Genomic DNA, 22,667 nt, shown 5'->3' with positions numbered 1-22,667 from the left:
GGAGAGGAGGCATTCCTTATGGGGAAATGGTGGGCAGGAAGGAATGGATCTCTTCGTGGTTTCTTTTTATTGAGAGCATATGTCAAATATTGTGGCCAGATGATTCAAAGTGGTAAATACTCGTAGACCGAAAACTGAGTTCAGGTTTTTAAAAAAGTGAACGTAGCTGCGACTTGTCACAAGAGTGTCTGTGAGGGGCGGGACAATACAGTGTCACAACGGTTGGAGGCAAGCTCCCCCTTTGGTACTTGAGTTGCCGCATTGCCACACAGGTGTCAAAGAGTTGCTTTTGCGTCATAGCATCATGACACACATTTTGTCATTTTTAAAGAATTCAAATGGCTTCTATGCTTCCTCCTCCAAAATGTGACCTTGAGTGGCTAACACAGGATTAAAAAAACAAGATATACCATCAACACAAACTAAGGCCCAAACTAATCATTTTCCAGGTCCCAATCAAGAACTTCATGGAAAAATCAAGATTTCAAAACCTTATGGGAGACCAGCAGGGTTGGGGCCATCCCCCTCACGTGTGAAATGTCGCGTTCTTGCCCTTATTTAGTGATGAGATGCTTGAGAAGGGACTTGTCAGCCCTTCTAGTTAGACCAGACCAGGAAATCAACTCCACAGGTAGGCTAAAACCACTTTTATTGAGAGTGGCTGTAATAACAGAATCTTGCAAGTCTGATTATGCTGGACTTCCTCCCCCTTCTTACACCACCATGAATCAGGGAGGTGTCTGTCTGAGCCCCTTCCAAATGTTATTGGATCTTTCTGGACTTAAAAAATGCTTCAGCCCTTTTCGTCCAGGTAACTGTTCCTGGTTATATCAGGGTCATCTTCCTTACTTTCTACTCACATGAATGTCCTGTCCTTCATCACATGGTTCTCTCTTCAACTTTCAGGAACCCCCTTGCTTCCGTTCAATGCCAAGGGAACCCCTCTGTCCACCAACTCTTTTCAGAATAGGAAGTGTGGGAAGCCTTCAGAGGGATGGGAAGCCAGGTAACAGAAGATAACACTACCAGTAGTGCACTCTCCACCACCCCCAACAAGAAAGGCAGCTCTAAAACACCAGCAAGGGAAGTTTCAAAGAGATTCTCAACCCTCTTGGGAATAAGGTGAAAAAAAACCCAGAAGTCTCTTCCTCGGGGGAAATCAGAAGGCGGGATTCGAGAACAGCAGGAGTTGTGGCAGATCCATGACAGAAGTTCTTTTTTCTCCAATTTGCCACCTGAGATTGCTTCAGCTGGCATTTTGTCCTAGACTTTCCATCTGCTGTGCATGTCCTCTGCCACTGAGCTATAATTTTCCCCCATGTTGACCTCCTAAATGGTCCTTTCTATTCATCCATCCTTCTGCGCCTCTAGTGTACCAAGCTGGAGTATAGAGTTGGGCAGATTTCCTATTTGGTCTGTCATCAGCTTTCCTTGTTAGAAGGGAGGTTTTAATGGATGGATGCAGCTGGAGATGCATCTGGGAGGTGCATGTCAGTCTCTTCCAAGGAGCCAGATGTGGGCAGAGGCAGGAGTGCCCTTGGTGAGCCTCCAGCAGGGAGTCTGGGGGACATCCCACTTGGTAGAAAGAGCAGAAGCTGGGCAGGAAAACTGAGATCAGATTTGGAAGAGTGACAAAGTAGCTGGCTATTCTGGTTTGCTCTTGGGAGTGGTCGAAGCTGTCAATGTTAGACAGAATCTGGTCTATTTACAGAAGCTTTTTTTGCTGAGTAGAAACGACTAGCTGATCTATCAGCTTTGCCCCAAAATGAATTGATTTAATTTGAGTAATTGAACACTGAATTCCCTCCTCCTTTTAAACAAAGTGAGCAATGTGCTGTGGCTTGCAAGAAATCAGAGGGCTGCAGATTCCAGAGAATTCTGTCAATTAGGTTCCTTTTTGCAACGAAAGCTGAGATTTTGGACAGGAGTAGGCAGTAAGCCTCTTTAAACACAGGATTTACTTGCGAGTAAACACGTGTCGATGCCTGCTCTCTCGTGCAGCAGTGCACACATTTCGAAGTGTCTAAGGGCTTGAGTGAGGTCCTGCAAGTCCCACTCCAGAAAAGTAGTTAGGGCAAAACCTAAATTTGAGATTTATTTATGTGCTACTCTGATCCAACAGAACTCAGGGTGGTTTACATTTTCTTCTTATGGGAAAAGGATTAAAATATAACGGTGGTATAATATGATGAAATAATAATAGAACATAACCCCAAAGGATAGTAAAGAAGAAATTGCATCTGCCAGAAATAAACCATCTGAGCACAGTCTTGTGGGGGGGAGTTATTTATACTAGATTACGCTCCCCTGATCTTTCTTGAAAAGCCAGAGATAACACAGATAGTCCTTGTTTAGCAACCACAGTTGGGACTGGCAACTCCGTCACTAAGCAAAGTGGTCACTAAGTGGGAAATCACATGACTGCATCTGTGCTTTCCAGCTCAAAACTGACAAGACTAATCAGTTCCACACCTTTGGCTTTTGTTTGCCCCCTAACCACCACCTGCCCTTTGGAATGCTTACCCTGGCGCTGGGATAATTTGTTGTTTAGTCATTAAGTCGTGTCCGACTCTTCGTGACCCCATGAACCATATTGCGCCAGGCCTTCCTGTCCTTCACTGCCTCCCTGAGTTTGCTCAGTTTCATGCTCATTGCTTCAGTGATGCTATCTAACCATCTCATCCTCTGCCGTCCTCTTCTCCTTTTGCCTTCAATCTTTCCCAGCATCAGGGTCTTCTCCAAAGAGATCTCTCTTCGCATTAGGTGACCAAAATATCTGAGCTTGAGCTTCATTATTGATCCTTCCAATGAGCAATCAGGGTTGATTTCCTTTAAGATTGACTGGTTTGACCTCCTAGCAGTCCAGGGGACTCTCAAGAGTCTTCTCCAGCACCACAGTTCAAAGGCATCAATTCTTCGGCGCTCGGCCTTTTTATGGTCCAGCTCTCACAGCCATACATTACTACTGGAAAAACCATAGCTTTGACTATGCGGATCTTTGTCGGCAAGGTGACGTCTCTGCTTTTTAATATGCTATCTAGGCTTGCCATAGCTTTCCTCCCAAGGAGCAAGCGTCTTTTAATTTCATGGCTGCAGTCTCCATCTGCGGTGATCTTGGAGCCCAAATAAATGAAGTCTGTTACTGCTTCCATTTCTACCCCTTCTATTTGCCAGGAATTGATGGGTCCAGATGCCATGATCTTAGTTTTTTTAATGTTGAGTTTCAAGCCAGCTTTTGCACTCTCCTCTTTCACCCTCATCAAGAGGCTCTTTAGTTCTTCTTCACTTTCTGCCATTAGGGTGGTATCGTCCGCATATCTGAGGTTGTTGATGATTCTCCCTGCAATCTTAATTCCGGCTTGTGATTCTTCCAGCCTGGCATTTCTCATGATGTACTCTGCATATAGGTTAAATAAGCAGGGTGACAGTATACAGCCTTGTCGTACACCTTTCCCTATTTTGAACCAATCGGTTGTTCCATGACCGGTTCTAACTGTTGCTTCTTGGCCCGCATACAGATTTCTCAGGAGACAGGTAAGGTGGTCTGGTATTCCCATCTCTTTAAGAATTTGCCACAGTTTGTTGTGATCCACACAATCAAAGGCTTTTGCATAGTCAATGAAGCAGAAGTAGATATTTTTCTGGAACTCTCGTGCTTTCTCCATGATCCAGCGAATGTTGGCGATTTGATCTCTAGTTCCTCTGCCTCTTCGAAACCCAGCTTGTACATCCGGTAGTTCTCGGTTCATGTATTGCTGAAGCCTAGCTTGTAGGATTTTGAGCATAACCTTGCTAGCATGTGAAATGAGTGCAATTGTGCGATAGTTTGAGCATTCTTTGGCGTTGCCCTTCTTTGGAATTGGAACGTAAACTGACCTTTTCCAATCCCGTGGCCACTGTTGCGTTTTCCAAACTTGCTGGCATATTGAGTGCAGCACTTTAACACCATCATCTTTTAGTATTTTAAATAACTCAGCTGGAATACTGTCATCTCCACTAGCTTTGTTGTTAGCAATGCTTCCTAAGGCCCACTTGACTTCACTCTCTAGGATGTCTGGCTCAAGGTCAGTGATCACACCAGCGTGGACATCAGGGACATTAAGATCTTTCTTGTATAGTTCTTCTGTGTATTCTTGCCACCTCTTCTTAATCTCTTCTGCTTCTGTTAGGTCCCTGCCTTTTTTGTCCTTTATCATGCCCATCTTTGCACTAAAGGTTCCTTTCATATCTCCAATTTTCTTGTAGAGATCTCTAGTCTTCCCCATTCTATTGTTTTCCTCAATTTCTTTGCATTGTTCATTTAAGAAGGCCTTCTTATCTCTCCTGGCTATTCTCTGGAAATCTGCATTCAGTTGCTTATATCTTTCCCTTTCACCCTTGCTTTTCGCATTCCTTCTTTCCACAGCTATTTGTAAAGCCTCATCAGACAGCCATTTTGCTTTCTTGCATTTCTTTTTCTTTGGGATGGTTTTAGTTGCTGCCTTCTGTACAATGTTACGGACCTCCGTCCATAGTTCTTCAGGCACTCTGTCTACCAAATCTAATCCTCTAAATCTATTCATCACCTTCACTGTGTACTCACAAGGAATATGATCTAAGTCATACCTGAGTGGTCTAGTGGTTTTCCCTACATTCTTCAATTTAAGCCTAAATTTTGCAGTAAGAAGCTCATGATCTGAGCCACAGTCAGCTCCTGGTCTTGTTTTTGCTGTCTGTATAGAGCTTCTCCATCTTTGGCTGCAAAGTATATAATCAATCTGGTTTCGGTATTGACCATCTGGTGATGTCCATGTGTAGAGTCGTCTCTTGTGTTGTTGGAAAAGAGTGTTTGCTATGACTAGCTTGTTCTCTTGACAGAACTCTATTAGCCTTTGCCCTGCTTCATTTTGTACTCCAAGGCCAAACTTGCCTGTTATTCCGATTACTCCTTGACTTCCTACTTTAGCATTCCAATCCCCTATGATGAAAAGGACATCTTTTTGGTGCTAGTTCTAGAAGGTGTTGTAGGTCTTCATAGAAGCGGTCAACGTCAGCTTCTTCAGCATCAGTGGTTGGGGCATAGACTTGGATGACTGTGATATTGAATGGTTTGCCTTGGATACGCACTGAGATCATTCTGTCGTTTTTGAGGTTGTACCCCATTACTGCCTTTCCCACTCTCTTATTCACTATGAGTGCAACTCCATTTCTTCTAAGGGTTTCTTGCCCACAGTAGTAGATATAATGGTCACCCGAATTAAATTCACCCATTCCCGTCCATTTCAGTTCGCTGATTCCCAAGATGTCGACGTTCAATCTTGTCATCTCATGTTTGACCACATCCAGCTTGCCTTGGTTCATAGATCTTACATTCCAGGTACCTATACAATATTGTTCTTTACAGCATCGGACCTTCTTTTCGCTTCCAGATACATCCACAGCTGAACGTCCTTTCGGCTTTGGCCCAGCCGCTTCACTCTTTCTGGAGCTACTTGGAAATGCCCTCCGCTCTTCCCCAGTAGCATATTGGACACCTTCCGACCTGAGGGGCTCATCTTCCGGCGTCATATCTTTTAGCCTTTTAACATTGTCCATGGGGTTTTCTTGGCAAGGATACTGCAGTGGGTTGCCATTTCCTTCTCCAGTGGACCACATTTTGTCAGAACTCTCTGTCATGACCTGTCCGTCTTGGGTGGCCCTGCACGGTATAGCTCATGGCTTCACTGAGTTACGCAAGCCCCTTCGCCACGACAAGGCAGTGATCCATGAAGGGGGCTGGGATAATTAGCAAGCGAATTAATGTTGGTATTCACATTCATTGGAAGGGAAGGGGTTACAAGAGAGTAAGCAGGCACTCAGAGGGGATTATACCAGGTTGTTTGCGTAGTGCGCTAGCAGCTGCTGGCACCAGTGCATTGCTTTTGATGCGTATTTCCCATAGTGTGCCTACTTACTCTCTTGTAATCCCTTCCTCTCTGATCTCTCTGCTCTGGGGGGGGGGGGGCGGTTCAGGCACAGACGAGATTGCCTACAGAAATTGCTTGTTTATTCCCCGCCCCAAAGAGCAGAGAAATCAGAGAGGAAGGGATTACAAGACAGTAAGCAGGCACACAAGGGGGAATGCACAGGGCTGTTTGTGTAGCGCACTAGTGGCTGCTGGCACCAGCGCATTGCTTTGGATGCATATTCCCCACTGTGTGCCTTTCCCTTCCTCTCCAATTTCTCTGCTCTGCAAGGGAGGAAAAAGGGAAAGCAAGTCAAGCAGAGGACAGCGCATGCTGAGTATAATGGCGATCACATGACTGAGGGACAGCACCGTTGTAGCTTCAAACGGTTGCTGAACGAGAACGAGGCAGTCAGTAAGCGAGGACTTTTTTTTCATTCTAGGGTTTTTCCCGCAGGTGCAGGGTCTTCTTTTTTTTCCCAGATCATCTGAACGTTGATCCATTGGTTGCAACAGGAACTGACTGACCGGCTGTGATGGAATGGAATTATGAAGGCCAGGCTCAGGGAGATAAACATTTTCTTAGCTCGCCGGAGGAGCGTAGGAGGAACAAGAGGATGAGACTGTCACCTCCCTGAGGAATTCACACTGTTGTGGCTGGCTGACTTGGGAGATGGGGTTTCAGTCTGGGAAGATTCTTGCTAGAGGTTGTAGCTACTAAACATTGCTGGACTGAATTTACATGGTCTCTTGGAGTTCCTTGGGCTAGGCCTGACACCAGCTTGTCACACGATCCTGGTGTCGAGGGCTGACAGAGAGGGACTGATCCAAAGCCACCCAGCCAACTTTCATGCCTAAGGCAGGAGTAGAACTCACAGCCTCCTGCTTTCTAGCCTGGGTCCTTCATCATTAGACCAAACTGGCTCTCTTCAGTCGTTAAGCAAGGACTACCTGTATATAAAATGCATGCACGCTCACAGACACAGACATAAATGTAATTAAAATTAGTTACAGTTTATATGTTTACTTTCTAGCCATTTAATAATTTTCCCTTTCTGGAACATAAAAGTGACAACTTGGTACCTTATGGGTAGAAAAATGCCCCTCGAATGTGGTTAAACGGAACCTTGGCAAAGTTTCAGAGCTTGAGATCTTTCCGTGGAGAAGGATCCCATGCGCTATTCTGCATCATCGCCTTTCATTCATAAGAACTTGAGCAGAATTGCGAAATGATTCATGCAAAAGCTAAATGAATCAATTGGTCGTTCATTGCCATTAATTCTTTTAAAGATTCGGGGCCTTTTGCATGTTAGCACAGAAGATACACATCTCTGGATGGATTTTTTTTGCTTGTTTGTTTGTTCTGCATGGAAGAATAATCCTTTGTTTGTCTGCTCTACACTCTGAGGATCAAAGTTTTATTTACTCCTCTTATCAGCTGCCTCTTGGTAAAGGGCATGCCCCTTTTAGGACTGGCTGTGTCTGTGTTCACTCCCCATAATGACTGAGATCCATGTCCTATTTTATTCCACATAAGAGATCTTCTTCATGTGTGCAGACCTCAGTGTTGAGAGATATCACTCCTGAAGCTTTTAATAAAATTTCATTAATAGCTAAGGAACTGTGAATCCTTATCAAAAGGCATTGTGGTGGAGTGGTGTTGGACCAGGTTCAAGTCCAGCTTCAGCCATGGAAGGTCCCTGAGCTTTCTCTCATCCTAACCTCACAAGGTGGTGGTTGTAGAGATGAAATGAAAGCAGAGCTTCATATAAGTATGTTGAGTTTCTGGAGAACAAATAAATCTTGCAAAATAGTGACAGAGTATTGAGATTAGGAGAAAAGAGGGCAGCAATGGTTTAAAGGAATTAATTTCCTGCTAGTTTCTTTATGCTCCATCAACACCGAGGAATTATGATGTGGAGATTTCAATACAAAGTTGCATAAAAATGGTGAAAGGCAAACTTATTCAATACACATATTTCACAGGTGAGGTGCCCTGAGGCTGAGTGAGAGAGTAATGGATTGTATTTATTTTTTAATATGCTGTAAATGATGCTCAGAAAAATCTTTTTAGAGGATAAGGTACAAACTGGACAATAAAAAAATAAGCAATTAGAACATGACTAGCAGTAGGTTAACTAGAAATGTTAAAGAACAGCCAAGTTGTGTCACTCCACATTTTTAAGTATAAAGTCCCATTTTACAGCTGGGAAAGATTGAGGCTCAGAGTTATTCAGCTTGCTGTGAGTTGAGCAAATATGTGCGCATAAGTTTGTAGTCTTTTGTGTTGTTGTTGTGGTTCCTGTTGAACAACTGGGAACCGGTTGCTGAACTTTTGCAAATTTGGGGCAGTAGATGCAGTTTATGGTGGTTCTTTTCTGGAAAAACACTTGGATACCATATCTAAAGTGAAAAAGACAGACTTAGACTTATGCAGAAGGATGGAGGGCAGAAGGTGAGAGTGAAGAGACCTTTTTAAAGAGATTTCTCTTGCAGCAGCTTTTCCAGCTAGTGGGTGTACCTGGTGGACCTTCGCTGATCTCAGAAAGTTAGTCAGAAGAGACGTCCTTGGTGCTTGGATGTGGAAATCCCAAGGGCTGCAGGATGAATGGGAAGCCAAGGGGGAAAAAAACATCTTGGAAGAAGACAGTGACCAAAAAAACCTTCTAGGTTGTTGCCAAGAAAATTACCTGAGTGTGTCCATGATCTCGCCAGAAGTCAAGTTTTGTGATGGAATGGAATTATGAAGGCCAAGCTCAGGGAGATAAGCATTTTCTTAGCTCACCAGAACCGCGTGCGAGGAACAAGAGGATGAGACTGGTACCTCCCCGAGGAATTCACACTGTTGTGACTGGAGGACTTTGGGAACTGGGGTTTTAGTCTGGGAAGATTCTTGCTAGAGGTTGTAGCTATAAACATAGCTGGACTGAATTGGCATTGTCTCTTGGAGTTCCTTGGGCTAGGCCTGACAAGTTTGATTCAAGGGAGACTTGGATTTATTGGAGGGGCTCGGGGCGAGAACACCTGTCCAAAGTGCAAGGTTTGTTCTCCAATTGCATCAGCTAAAAGATCCTTGGAGATCAGGCCCAGGAAAGTTCTCTCTCTAGTCGGAGGACATTGTTTCGGGCTGTTTAGATGGTTACTTAGCCTACTCTGGAGCCAGCGATTCTGTGGTTGCTATAGGTGGAGCACATTCTGTGAATGTACTCATTGTGGTTCATCACTTACGGCTTATGCTTTAAGGTTATATATGAACTGGGGCACTATAACTGGATTCACACGTTATGCTAAGCGGTGGCTTGCTTAACGATGACATACTGATTTAACAACAGTGATCATAGAACCATGGGATGGAAGGGTTAGAAAGTACTTTGAAGATCATTTAGCCCAAGTGCAAGAATCGTCTAGCTCAGCGCAAGAATCCATTGCTGCACTGGTTGGCTTCACATGATATGCAAACCTGCTAACCATGGCTGATGAGCTACAGAGCCAGGATTCATTTAACATGCTAAACCACACTAAGCACCCTTTCGGCTTAGCATATTGTGTGAACCAGGCCTCTAACTTATTCAACAAATCATGGAGAGGATAATAATTAGGAACAATTGTGGTTTATGGTTTGAGATGTGAACAGGTGACTGTGGTTGGTCCAACAACAAGCCATGGTTTGGAACAAACCATACTTTAGTTAGCATAATGCAAAGGACCAAGCTGTGTGAAGCAGCTCCAGTTGTTTGATAGAGTCAGCCAATGTGGATTCCTGAAGTAAATGGATTCTGTAAATGGAATCAACAGCGTTGGACAGTGTTCCTCAACCATGGCCACTTTCAGATGTGTGGATTTCAACTCCCAGAATTCCCCAGCCAGCAACGAATTCTGGGAGTTGAAGTCCACAGATCTGAAAGTGGCCAAGGTTGAGAAACACTGGTGTAGGGCAAGGTGCTGAGAGGACAGAGACTCTTTTGGGAGTGTATTAGTATAAAAATAAAGCCAATATATAAATACCTCCAGCTCTGAATTGAACAAATATCCTGGTCACCACAGGAGATCAGGAATTCTATGAAGGCGAGTGCATAGAATTCCTTGTGTTGGGCTGGTAGAATAGGGACAGGCCTAACCTTTTCTTCTTCTTCCCTGCCATGTGCCTCTTTATCAGGGTGAAAAATAACCACGCAGAGCTTTTGGAGAAAAAATATAGAAATGTGTTGGGCCAACTCTACGGTGAAAGGGTGAAGGCATTGAGGCAAAGGCATTGCCGTAAGGGCTGTGGTAGCCCAGGTGAGAAGTAGCTGCTTGGTTTAAGAGCAGGCAATGCTTCTCTTTAAAATATTAGCGCTAGGATCAATTGTGCGGGCCAGAAGAGTAGAGTACTTTAAATTAATGGAGCAGTTAACCATTTTATTCACCAATAATGTGGTTTTTTCCCCACCAGCTGCCTTTGCATTTCTTTAAAGCTTTCAACGTCTCTTGTGTTAATTCTGGGCATTGGTGCAGTTAATTACAAGCTCAAAAGTGTATTTGCTTCCTCAGCTGCTAAGTCCCTTCCTGCTTTCTCTCCCTCCCACCCCCATCATGGCCTGTTTATCAGCAGTCAGTAGCAAAAGGTTTAATAGGCAGCTTGAATTGCTGCAGAATCTATTGAAGCACGGGCAGAGCGCCACACCGTTTCTCGCCCAGGCTGATAAAAAATGTGACCGAGCCAGGAAAAAGAGTTTCAGCTGGCTTGGGGACAGAATGATTGAGGGCAGGGTGGCAAAGGGTTGTGTCCAAGGCTTTGTGTAGAGGAGAGGCTGTTGTAGCTCTGTGTGTGCTGCTAGCACATCTGCCGAGAGACCATCCTTGAGGATGAGCTACAGATAATGCAAAATGTTTTGAGAAGATGTTTACCTGTGGCCACTCAGATACACAAGCTTGATCTTAGGACAGTCATGCATATCTTCTGTCCACTTTGGGCTGCGGTGGGCTTTGAGCGGTGTGTTGGGAGGGTACATCCAAAGCAGACAGGACCAGGCCCCTAATGGGTCAGATTTGGGGAAAGATGAGGATTTTAAGAATCAAAAGAGATGCCTTAATCCAGTGTTTCTCAAAGTGTGGTCTGACAACCCCTGGAGGCCCCCCAAGACCCGCTCAGGGGTCCGCAAACATCAACATTATTTGCCAGCCTATTTTGAAGAATAATACAATATTAAAATCCCATCAAACCATCGTGAGGAGCAGTAGGGGTGGCGAATGTGTCGATTTTAATTTTTAATACGATAAATGTCGATAAATAGAACCCATACAAACAAAAGGTCTCCATAATTTTTAAAAGTGGGAAAGGATCCTGAGAGCAAAAAGTTTAAGAAGCACTGCCTTAAGCTTCTCCAAAGTTGAAAGCACCCATTTCGCCTTTTGAAAGGTACCCAGACTAGAGGTGTGCAAACATAGTGAGATCGAAACTCAGATGGGCTGTTCTGATCTCATCAGAAGTATCCCAGCATCCAGTAAAGTTGTTCTAACCTTACTGGAAGCGCTCTTCAGTTTTGAAACGGGTCACTCCAGCTGCGTCACAGAGGTTTTGAACATCTGGTTTCGAGATTCAATGACTTTGGCCAGATCAGAAGGGCATCTTCTTATGGTCAAAGCAGCCTGTTTTCAACTGGAACGTTTCAGAGTTTGGAGTATTTCAGGCTTGAAACATTTTGCATGCCTATACTTCAGTTTGCACCCTATCTTAAATCATGTGCTCTAGCTTAAACATAGATTGTATTGTTGTTCAGTCATTAAGTTGTGTCCGACTCTTCGTGACCCCATGAACTATATCACACCAGGCCTTCCTATCCTTCACTGCCTCCCAGAGTTTGCTCAATTTCATGTTCATTGCTTCGGTGATGCTATCTAACCATCTCATCCTCTGCCGTCCTCTTCTCCTTTTGCCTTCCATCTTTCCCAGCATCAGGGTCTTTTCCAAAGAGTCCTCTCTTCGCATTAGGTGGCCAAAGTATCTGAGCTTGAGCTTCAGTATCAATCCTTCCAATGAGCAGTCAGGGTTGATTTCCTTTAGGATTGACTGGTTTGACCTTCTAGCAGTCCAAGGGGCTCCTAAGAGTCTTCTCCAGCACCACAATTCAAAGGCATCAATTCTTTGGTGCTCAGTCTTCCTTATGATCCAGCTCTCACAGCCAATAGATTGTGTACCTCTGTGTTTTATTGCCTGTACTTTAAATCTGTCCCACCTTTCCTGTGAGGAGCTGAGGTTCAGGAATCTGGCCTGATCCCACCGTAAGCATGCAACATGTGTGTTCTCCCATATATGTGTGAAGATGATGTTTTCTTTCTTGCCAATATTCTCTCTCTTTTTCTCTCTCTCACACCCTCTCTCCTTCTTATTTGCAAAGAAAAGACTTACCCTGCTTGTCAAGAAAACTCAGTGTTTATGATGACCCCTTGATCCTTGCTAACCCAACACACTGAGCTGGAATGGGCTTGTTTTATTTTGATTTGTGCACTGTGAGAACTTGCCCAATTCAGGCTGATTCAGTGAATTGTAGTTAAACAAACCATGGGTTAACATGAGTTGGGGGTGGTCTCATTTTTCTGCAGGAGAACCATCTCAAGTGCAGGCCTTGGAACTGAGCTGCGGCTCTGGAACTGGACAAGTGACATTGAACCCCCGTGAGATGTTGGAGCTGAGCTGCAGTCTATTTCCTGATATCAGCCCTTTGAGGTAGGCCAGGTCAAGAAAAAGGCACCACATAGTTTCCAAGAATGCTGCTTTATTTTTATAGGGTATAATAACAGAATCTTGAAAGCTTGCTAGAGTTTCTCTCTACTCCATCTTATACCAAACAAAATCAAAGCAGCGTTATTTTAAGCTTCTTTCTCATGCTTTCTCTGTTCTTAGCACTGAGTACAGGTAGTCCTCACTTAGTGACCATTCGTTTAGTGAAGTTACAATGGTGCTGAACTAAGAGACTTACAGCCAGTCCTCGCACTTACAACCGTTGCAGCACCCCCACAGTCATGCAGTTGCAATCTGGGTGCTTGGCAACCAACTCATACTTATGATAGTTACAGCGTCCCACGGTCAAATTTGCCATTTGCGACCTTCCCAGCTGGCTTCTGGCAAGCAAAACCAATGGGGGACCATGTAATTCACTTAATGACTGCATGATTCGCTTAATGGCTGCAGTGATTTGCTTAATGACTGCTGCAAAAAGGGTCGTAAAATCGGGCGTGACTCGCTTAACAACTGCCCCGCTTAACAGTGAATTTTCCGGTCCTTATTGTGGTCATTAAGTGAGGGCTGCCTATAATATTTTCTCTTCCCTTGTCGGTTCCTTGCTCCCTTTCCTCTTCCCAAGGCTAGGTCTCCGTTCCTTTCCACCCAGTGAGCAGTTTTTCAACATCACGTGGAGGAAGAACGGGCATCCATTGGGAGAAGAAGACAACCTCCGTGTCCTCCCCAACGGTTCTTTGTTGATCACGTCATCTGAGGGAGCTTTGAGAGGGGGCAACCACTCAGGAGGACCCAGCGTGGAAGGAAATTACTCTTGCACGTCTCATGGCTCATTTGGATCAGTCACTGGCCAAACACTGGTGCTCCGAGAATCAAGTAAGTAGCTATCCCCTTCAATTAATTGCAGAAGCCCTTCAACCTCGGATCTCTTTTTAAAAAAGAAAATGAAACATGTTTCAAGACCTTACTGTGGTGTAATGTAGACCTAAACGTCAAGGTAATCTGAAAGAAAGATCGGAAGTGTTGAAAGAGCTTTAGGTCAAATTTCCTTGTGCCTAAAGCAAGGGAGTCTGCAAGAGTGGGATCAAAATCTGCAAGATGACTGGCACGGTGTTGCAGTTAAAGCCCCGCCCCTTTTTTGTATATACCTGTCCTCTTGCAGATTGTGATCCCCCACTTCCAGATGCCCCAGCCTAGAAGGCAGACTTCTACTTATTCGTGTAAGGACTTTTTCCTTCCAGATAGAGCAGGGTTTCTCAACCTTGGCAACTTTAAGATGGGTGGACTACATCTCCCAGAATTCCTAGCCAGCTATTCTAGAATTCTGGAACAAAGGCTGAGCAATCTGTAGTGCTCCTTTGGCTATTGAGGTTGCTGGGAATTGTAGTTCAACAACATCTGGGGAGGATCACCGGCTGCCTCTCTGTAGTCTACAGTCTTGGGTTAGGGTTGGGGTTTTTTACTGACCTCTTGAAAACGTACGATTCAACTTGTCCTAACAGTATTCATCCAATTCAAATAAGAAATCGGGCAAATTAATACCGGTGCTCTACAAGACATTGTTCATTTTTGTTAATTAGAGTATGGAGCAAACCTGTTGATGATTATATGGATCCTTGGTTGTTCTAATAAGATGAATACATTAAACCTATTTTTAAACCTCATTTACTAAAACAGAACAAAGAGGGGAAAAAATAAAGCAATAGCAAAAAGAAGAAACAAAAGATACATAATATTTATTTATATTTCAAATTTGTCACCGCCCATCTCACTGCAGAGCCACTCTGGGCAGTTTACAGTAAAAAGAATAAATATTAGTTAAAATAGAATAAATATGAATTAAAGTACATTACAAGAAGACTTCCTATATAAATATAGGAAGTTTACACCACAGTTTCAATAAATCTTGGCCACATTTCACTGCAACTGTCCATACTTAATCTATGCCTGTAAGCAACTTGTTCATAAAACATATTTTATTAATATTTGTTCCATAAGCAAATCTTGTTTGACAGGTTAAATGGCCAGCCAAAGAACTGAAACCTGTCTGAAACGCAATACTCCCTCTGCTAGTTTTAAAGTAAAAGTAATCGCTTCTTGTGTCTACTTGGGAACCTTTTTATGAAGAGCAAGAAAAGAAAAGAAAAATTTCAATCAGGAGATTCACTTTACTGTCTATGTTCACTTGGACAGTAAAGTGAATCTCCTGATTGGAATTTTTCTTTTCTTTTCTTGCTCTTCATAAAAAGATTCCCAAGTGGACCCCATGAGCTTTACACAATATACAGAGATTGTGTTGCCCCAGCAAAAAACATATAAGGAACTCATGTTTCCCTCTTTCTAAATTATTATTGATTGACTGAGTGATGGATTAGCCATGAGGACATATCAGAATACAAAATATAAGACAATAGTTAGACCATATATAACAAAAAGTGTAAAAGGCAGAACTAAAAGAAAATACTCTTTTGTTGTATCACCCCTACAATTTACCCCAAGCAGATCCATGTTTGCAGTTCTCAATTGTTCTCTTATTCAGATAAAAGGCAATATTATATGTAATATTTGGGTTCTGACCACATGTGAAGTATGTTGTTCTAATGTATGGATCCCAATGGGCTGTTTGCCTAAGGCAGTGTCTGTCAACCTTGGGAACTTTAAGAAGTGTGGACTTCAACTCCCAGAATTCCCCAGCCAGCATGGCTGGCTGGGGAATTCTGGGAGTTGAAGTCACACTTCTTAAAGTTCCCAAGGTTGACAAACACTGGTCTAATGTGTGGTCCAAGATATCAGTCTCTCTCTTTACTATACAGTTGGCATTCAGATAATACATGAACTATATCCTCTTATCTCTGCAGCAGCCGAAATACATGTACATTTGTGGTAAGGAACTTGGTTAAATGTCCATATTTAACTATTGTGTCTAGCTGCTCAAATCTTGTTTCCGTCAATAGCCTCCTGAGATGCTTGGGCATTCCTGTATTTCGATATTTTCCAGTTTGAAAGGTGTGGTTATAGTAGCTGATCCATTTCAATGTACCAACCTTATTGAGGGTAGCTGTATCTCTCTGAGCTTCTATACCCAAAATTCTTCATGCAGCAGTCTTTTCAGCTTGTTTTCCAGAGACAGTTGGACAAAAATCATGGAGGCCACAACTCTTAATATAATTTGTAGGTTGTGCAGTCCAAGAGGTCTCTAACTGAGGTTTTGTTTGTTCTATCAGAAACAATTTTCCATGGAATTGTTTCCCCACTAGTGATTATACGCCCTAGTTTTTGACAAAGAACGAATTGTACAAATTCCCAACTCAACTCTGACTGCAGCCGTTGGGATCATTTTATCCCAGTGCTCCTCAGATGCTGTGATAGTTTTTGCCCTACTGATTTAAGTCCCAAACCTCAGCTCCATATAAGAGCGTAGGGGGAACTTTGGTTCTATACGTCTTAATAATTGAAGCTAAGGAACCTAGATAACAGTGATTTACTGATTTTAACCATGAATTCATACATGCCTTCATGCTGAGTGAGCTCCTTCCATGATGAGGTGGCCAAGACCCAGGCTTGGAGAAGTCAATTTCTAAATAAGGAAAGGTGGAGTCCTTGGGGTTCTCTGAGCTTGGTTCTTTTCTTGCAAACGTTTCATTACCCGGCTAGGTAACATCTTCAGTACTGTATTGTATTGTACTGTACTGTACTTCAGTACTGAAGATGTTACTGAAGATGTTACCTAGCTGGGTAATGAAACGTTTGCAAAAAAAGAACCAAGCTCAGAGAACCCCAAGGACTCCACAGTTTAACCCTGAGCTACACATATTCACCTCTATCGATAAGGAAAGGTCTTAACTTGCTCTGTTAAGTCACCATCAAATAGCCCTCTGGGGCTCTGACGTCTTTTCCCAAAGAGCACGGTGATTTGATGTATTAATTTATTTGATTTATTAATAATCAGAGAATGATCATGACAGTTAGGAGCCAGGTCTTGTTAACCACCTACACAGCCCAACTAGCAAATATGATAATAGAATCATCATCTGGAGGAGTGGGATGTTTGTCTTTAATTTTGTAAGCCACCCAGAGTCACTTGGGTGAGAGGGGTGGCTATATGAATAAAATAAAATAAATAAATCATATCGTCAGCCTATAGCAAAGTGTTGCAATGTATGTTGAGTACCTTAGGCACGTGTACTTCAGGATCCTATTAAGTCATTGATGTATAGATTAAACGGCAGCGGTGTAAGTATGCACCCCTGTCTTACTCCTTGGTAAGTACTGAACCTAAAAGTCAGGGCTCTGTTGACCCCAAACTGCTCCCTCAAGCAGTGTTTGTGTAAAGGGCTTTGATCAGTGCAAGCAATCTGGGTTCCATCAATTTCCTCCATAATATTTCTTTGTTAACCGTGTCAAACACTGCACCAAGACCTATAAAGGCAGCAAACAGTCGCCTCCCTTGGCTGACATATTTAGTAATTAGATGGTTCTGAACAAAGCAGTTATTGATAGTAGGTCAACCCTGTCTAAAGCCAGATTGTTCTTCGGCTAGGAACTCATGTCTTCCTTTTTCTTTCTGTTCTCTTTCTCCAATCTCTCCTCAATGGGCTCCTACCACAGCCTTGTCTCCATTTTTCCAACATCCAGAATCGCAATCTGTGGAAGAAAATGGCATGGCCCGTTTTGAGTGTCGGATCAAAGGTTTGCCCGCTCCGGTCATCACGTGGCAGAAGGACAAGGTGGCTCTGCCTTCTGAACCAAGGTAAATTAGGCTGGGGTAGCAATTCTGTGCTTCTAGTCTGGGCTCACCAACTGCATCCAACACAACAGGGTTAGTTTGGTCAGAGCTGTAGCATTGTTGCCAGCTGTAGTTTATGCCTAAATTTGATGCATGAATGGACTTGTGTCAACTGACAGGTTTATCTCTGGGTTGTCAGAATGGTTCAATGTGTATACTGTATGACTAGCTCAAAGAGAGTCTTAGAGGGGTATTTTGATTTGATCCAGTGTAGGAATTAACCTTTCCTCTTCATCCTTGGTTTCAAAGGTTCATTGTTCTCCCAAATGGCGTTCTTCAGGTCACTGATGTCAAGGAGAGCGACGCTGGCGTCTACCGTTGCGTGGCGACCAACGGAGCAGGAAGACGCTACAGCCTTGGTGCTCTTCTCACTCTTTTGAAAGGTACATTTTAAAAATTGGGGGGTGGGGGGGCTGATTACTAGAGGCTATCTCTAAAAGCCCAAAATGAGCAAGTTACTCTCTTTCAATCTCAGTTGCTTCCATCTGTTGCATGGATATAATAGTTCTGGCAAAATTATTGCACGGGTTTTTGAGAAAACTCACTGGAAGGGCTTTCAGATATTCTAAAGCAAGAGCAAGCAGCTTATGATAAGCTGAAATCTTCTCGATACCTGCAGGAGACCAACTGGTGAAGCACTGATATCACTGGGAAGTATCTGACATTTCAGGGGAGGACTTAAAAGTGAGAATAGGAACAGGGGACATCTGGGAGGCAAGGCGCTACCAATTCCACCATAAAGCTCTCCCCAGATCCTGAAAACCAGCCCCAAACGTCACTACCAAGATTTGACTATTTTGGCACTGAGTTTCAGCAACATAATTTCTGGACCAAGAAGCATGCAAATGCAGTACTGGAGAATCCCAGGGGTCCCCCATCTCTGCTCCAAAATGCTATATATATAGGATCGTGGTTTGATGTATCATGTGTACATGTGACCTTTTATCAGGGAAATAAAAGAAATAGGAAGGGGAAGGGTCTTTGTGCTAAGACATTTTGGGTAGACCCTGCAATGGAAAGGAAAAAGAAAGGAGTGTTGGCAAATTCTGTTGTGCCCGCTTAATACGGGACAAAGGATTTATGTCTTAGGGCCTTTCCAAAGTCATGGCATAGTTTTCAAAGCTTATCCATCTGCTTGTGTCATCAAAGTCCTAGGAATTACGTGAGCAATGAGATCTGCATTGAGTTGACAACTGATCATTAGCAGAGACATTTGTCAGGATGATGTGTCAAAAAAGTCAAGGCAGCAGCTATGACCCTGTGGTATGCCTGCTTCTTTTTTAATGTGTGCCCCATGCCATCTTGACTTTTTAATTTTTGCCTTCCCCTCCCTGCCCATTAATCAGAAGCAGAAATCAAGGTGTTCCCTCGTATTGGCCTCTTCTGTTCCTGAATTTCTGAAGGAAGGGTTATGGGTCATATGGCATTCATGATATTAACATGGGATGAGGATGGGAGAGAAAAGGCCATGACTTAAGCCAATTTCCCTCTGCTCCCAACCTGGGGATAACACTGAGTATTCAAGACCAATAACCCTTGACTGACCTGTCTTCCTACAGTCATCCAAGTTAATGACTATCAGTGAATCTTGTGGTACTGAGTTCTGCAGGTTAAGGATATAGGATGTGGAGATATGCTTGCTTTTGTCTAAAGAGGCAAAAAAAGTCCTTGCTTAATCTTCTAGTCAGCTTCCTTGTGTGGCCCTGGTCCTAGTGCTTTTTAGAAATGGGAAAAAATTCTCCTTGCCCAGTTCTTCTCCGCCATGCCTGATTTTATACAACTTGAAGGAGTCTCCCTACACCATGTTAATCAAGACTGCCTTTATATAATTGTAAATTAGCAGAAGCACCTAAAGAAGAAAGCCAGAAACTGGATAGCCTTTCCTTCCTTCCTTCCTTCCTTCCTTCCTTCCTTCCTTCCTTCCTTCCTTCCTTCCTTCCTTCCTTCCTTCCTTCCTTCCTTCCTTCCTTCCCCCTCTCTCCCTCCCTCCCTCCCTTCTTTTTCCAGTATTTTAATCATTGTGAGATTTGCTTTGTTTATCTTCTTTTTTCCTTTTTTCAACATACACAAACAACATTAAGTAACAATACAGTGGAGACTTTAGTATTAACTAATCAGTTTAAGGCTGAAACCTTTATTGTATAACAAATATTTTGACTCAATCTGCAGCAGTTATTTAATGTTATATTCAATTCTGGATGAAAAAGCCAAATAGTCTCTTGCTCATCAACATTGACATTTTAAATCATAATTAATATTGATAACATATTCTTTCTTGTTTTGTATCCTCAATGGTCTAAGTTATTCAAACATTAGAGTTTAAGAATCTTTCATCAACACTGTGTAAATACCACTGTATCGAAACAATGTGATGTGTTATGTAAGTTTTACAACAATATAATAAAAATGTTACTATTTTTTTAAAAAAAGACTGCCTTTACTAAGGCACACTTAATGTTTTCCCATAGCTGCATTTCAGGGTCATTTGCTGAATTGTGTTCACACATTCAACTAAGCCATGATTTCTTTAACCATGATTTGTGGAATAAACCACTGTTGATTGGGCTCACATATCATACTAACCCATAAACCATGATTTACAAACCACAAGAGCAAGATTCTCACCCGATGCCACAGCAAAGATCATTCAAATTAGGTCATAACATACAAGAAACCTGCCTTGAAAGATGTGCATCGTGATGTCGTCTTGCCAATGATGCAGATTATTTCATTTTAACCACTTGCACAATGGTGTGGCATTCATGATGTTATCTGCCTCCTTTTGCCTCCCCACAGACATCCACACTGGAAAAGAACAAATTTCCCAGCAGGAAGACTTAGGTCTGGGAACAATGCTTAGGCTGAAAATTGGTAGATTTTTTTGTTTTTTTAATCCATTGGTATAAGTACGTGCCAAGAAAATGATGGAGAACCCATGTTCTTTGTTTCCGAAAGCACTGACTGAAAACTACAGCTTTAAACTGTCACCGAGCCCGTTGAGGAAAATGTGTTTCTCACATTTTCTCCCCCAGCCCCGGTGCTCCGTGCAAAAGCAGACAGAATATGGATGAAAAGACACATCTGTGCATGATGAATGCTTGGTTTGGCTTCTCTTCTTGACTGTCTGTCTCTCTTTTTTAAGTTTGGGACCTCAAAAATTGTTGACATCTTGACGTCTCCAGCAGGTGCCTGGGCCTCTTGCTTGCTGCCTTGTTTCCAAAGCCATCGGGGCAGCCAAGGGAAGCCCATTTCTACAAAAGCGCTCTTCCTGTACAAACACAGTTTAACACACACACACACACACACACACACACACAAAACTGCAGAGATTTGGCAAAGTTTTCTCAAACATGGTTTGCAGGCCAATGAGAGACCCTCTGTCCTACCTTTTCCCACCTTACTCTAACAATGGCAGAAACCCCAACTCCCAGTGTTTGCTAGTCTGTTCTCTCCAGGAGCTGGCATCACAGAGGGAGAAGGAAAGGCAGTGCCAGATTTGAGCAGCCTCCATGGAACTAAGAGAATGCCCAGAAAGCTTGACTGGAAGAGATTTTAATTGGATTTTGCCACAATTCTCTTTTGGCCATCCCTTGAGATACGGTAACATGGTGAGAATGAATGAATTAGGAGAGGTCCTATTTCACTTCATTTTTATGGGGGTTTTTTTGAAGTACAAAAATTATCTACAGAAAGAAAAGGTAGAAAAAGGATAACAGATAGATGGAAACAAGGATGAATGTTGGACTCTACCCTACCGTCTAGGAAAATGTGTAGTCGTCTGGAAATCCTGCCTGTGTTGTTCCAAAAATGTATAAATAATGACAATTTCTCTATAAACTGATCATGCTCTGAGTTCTGTGGGTCTCTAACAAAATGAGTTAATTCTGCAAGTGTTATACAAGCAAAATATGGCCATTCCAAATGGGACAGCCACCGGAGGAAAAGTTGAAGTAGCTGCTGAAGATTTCAGTCTAAATTTGGGTTGAAGGCATTTGAGCTGGGTTAGGAGTCCTGACATCCAATTAGGGAAGTTTCTCCTGCTGCTTGATGCTGTAGGGCAGGATTTCCAGACCACTACACATTTTCCTAGACGGTAGGCAATAATTCCTTCGAGCCGTGGGGTGTTCTTCCAAAAATAAATGAGGCTAGGGCAAGGGAGTACGTTGGGTAAGAATGAAAACTCCATTGGATTAATATATTTCATTCATTAGTTAACTAAGCTCCTGTGATTGCTCAAAATGATATCTGATTTACTGAAAAGATAGGGACTTCCTCCAACTGAACTTGGGGAAAAAAATCAGCAAGGTTTGTTAGTCCTTGGATGAGAGAGCCAGTGGTTAGGCCAAGAAGTTGGGGAAAAACTTGCATATAGTTACCAAGAATTATATGAACAGGTCCATGAAGTTTCAAGGATTTGGACACAACTTGAAGGAAGATTTATCTTTAATGGTACACTAAAAATTATAATTTGGGGGCAACCTTGGGGAGGGATCTCATGGCGCTTTGAAGCTTTTAGGGAATGGTGGGGTCTCGTGGTTGTGCATCTGTGCTAGAAACAGCTTGGAAACGATCCACATCTGGTTAATTTTGAGAATTGCATGTCTGCCCTCAGACCAAGCAAGCTTGCCTAGGGTATCTGGGTTCTGATTTGGTGGGTGGAGGGCAATGGCTGCTGCCAAAAAATCTTTGTTTTGCTTCCATGGATGGGCAGTGCTGATGCATTTTCCTCTTAGATTCAATGCTATTTTAAAGCCACAGGTTGAAAAGGTCACAGCGTGGTGTTTTCTTCCTTTCTGGTAGTGAGGATTCGGGCAGTTGTTATGCAGATGTATAACAGCTGGGCAGACTTTTCTGTATAACTTTCCAGATGTTCTTCAGGGAGCTGCATTCCAAATGGGAACGAGGCTGGGTGGGGTGTTTGCAAAGAGATCTTTTCTCCAACCTGGGAAGAAATGGAGACATTGTGGTCAAGTTAAAGAAAGGGGTTGGGGGTAGAACAACCCTGACCAGATAAGAGGGGGGTGGAGCCAGCACAAGAAACTAAGTTTGGCTTGATTGAATTAATGCATATTTAATTAATTAAATGTAATTAAGGTGGTTGCTCTCCAGGTACTTAATTAACCCATGATCCTTGAACCACAAGGTACAGGACTTCAAGGTAGAGATGACCCATGAAACCTCTGGTCACGTTCTTTGACTTTTGTCCTCAAGTTTAGAGTCTTTGTGTCATTGAAGATACG

The 22,667-nt window shown here is 43.0% G+C and overlaps 1 protein-coding gene across 1 annotated transcript in view; it reads left to right on the top strand.

Annotated features, from left to right (window-relative positions):
• Positions 1 to 22,667, top strand: part of IGDCC4 (immunoglobulin superfamily DCC subclass member 4) — an 81,740-nt gene that overhangs the window by 19,333 nt on the left and 39,740 nt on the right. The window contains exons 2-5 of the mRNA XM_088139446.1: positions 12,506 to 12,629; positions 13,267 to 13,517; positions 17,250 to 17,391; positions 17,677 to 17,810. Coding sequence (XP_087995572.1) covers positions 12,506 to 12,629; positions 13,267 to 13,517; positions 17,250 to 17,391; positions 17,677 to 17,810 — 651 coding nt within the window. The remainder of the gene's footprint in view (positions 1 to 12,505; positions 12,630 to 13,266; positions 13,518 to 17,249; positions 17,392 to 17,676; positions 17,811 to 22,667) is intronic.

Source organism: Python bivittatus, unplaced genomic scaffold (genome assembly GCF_059951505.1).
Source record: "Python bivittatus isolate LINGU-HERP-01145 unplaced genomic scaffold, Pbiv_v1 ctg000210_np1212, whole genome shotgun sequence".
Lineage (NCBI taxonomy): Eukaryota > Metazoa > Chordata > Lepidosauria > Squamata > Pythonidae > Python > Python bivittatus.
Note: the sequence above shows the minus strand (reverse complement) of the source record. Positions and strands in the feature narration are given on the sequence as shown.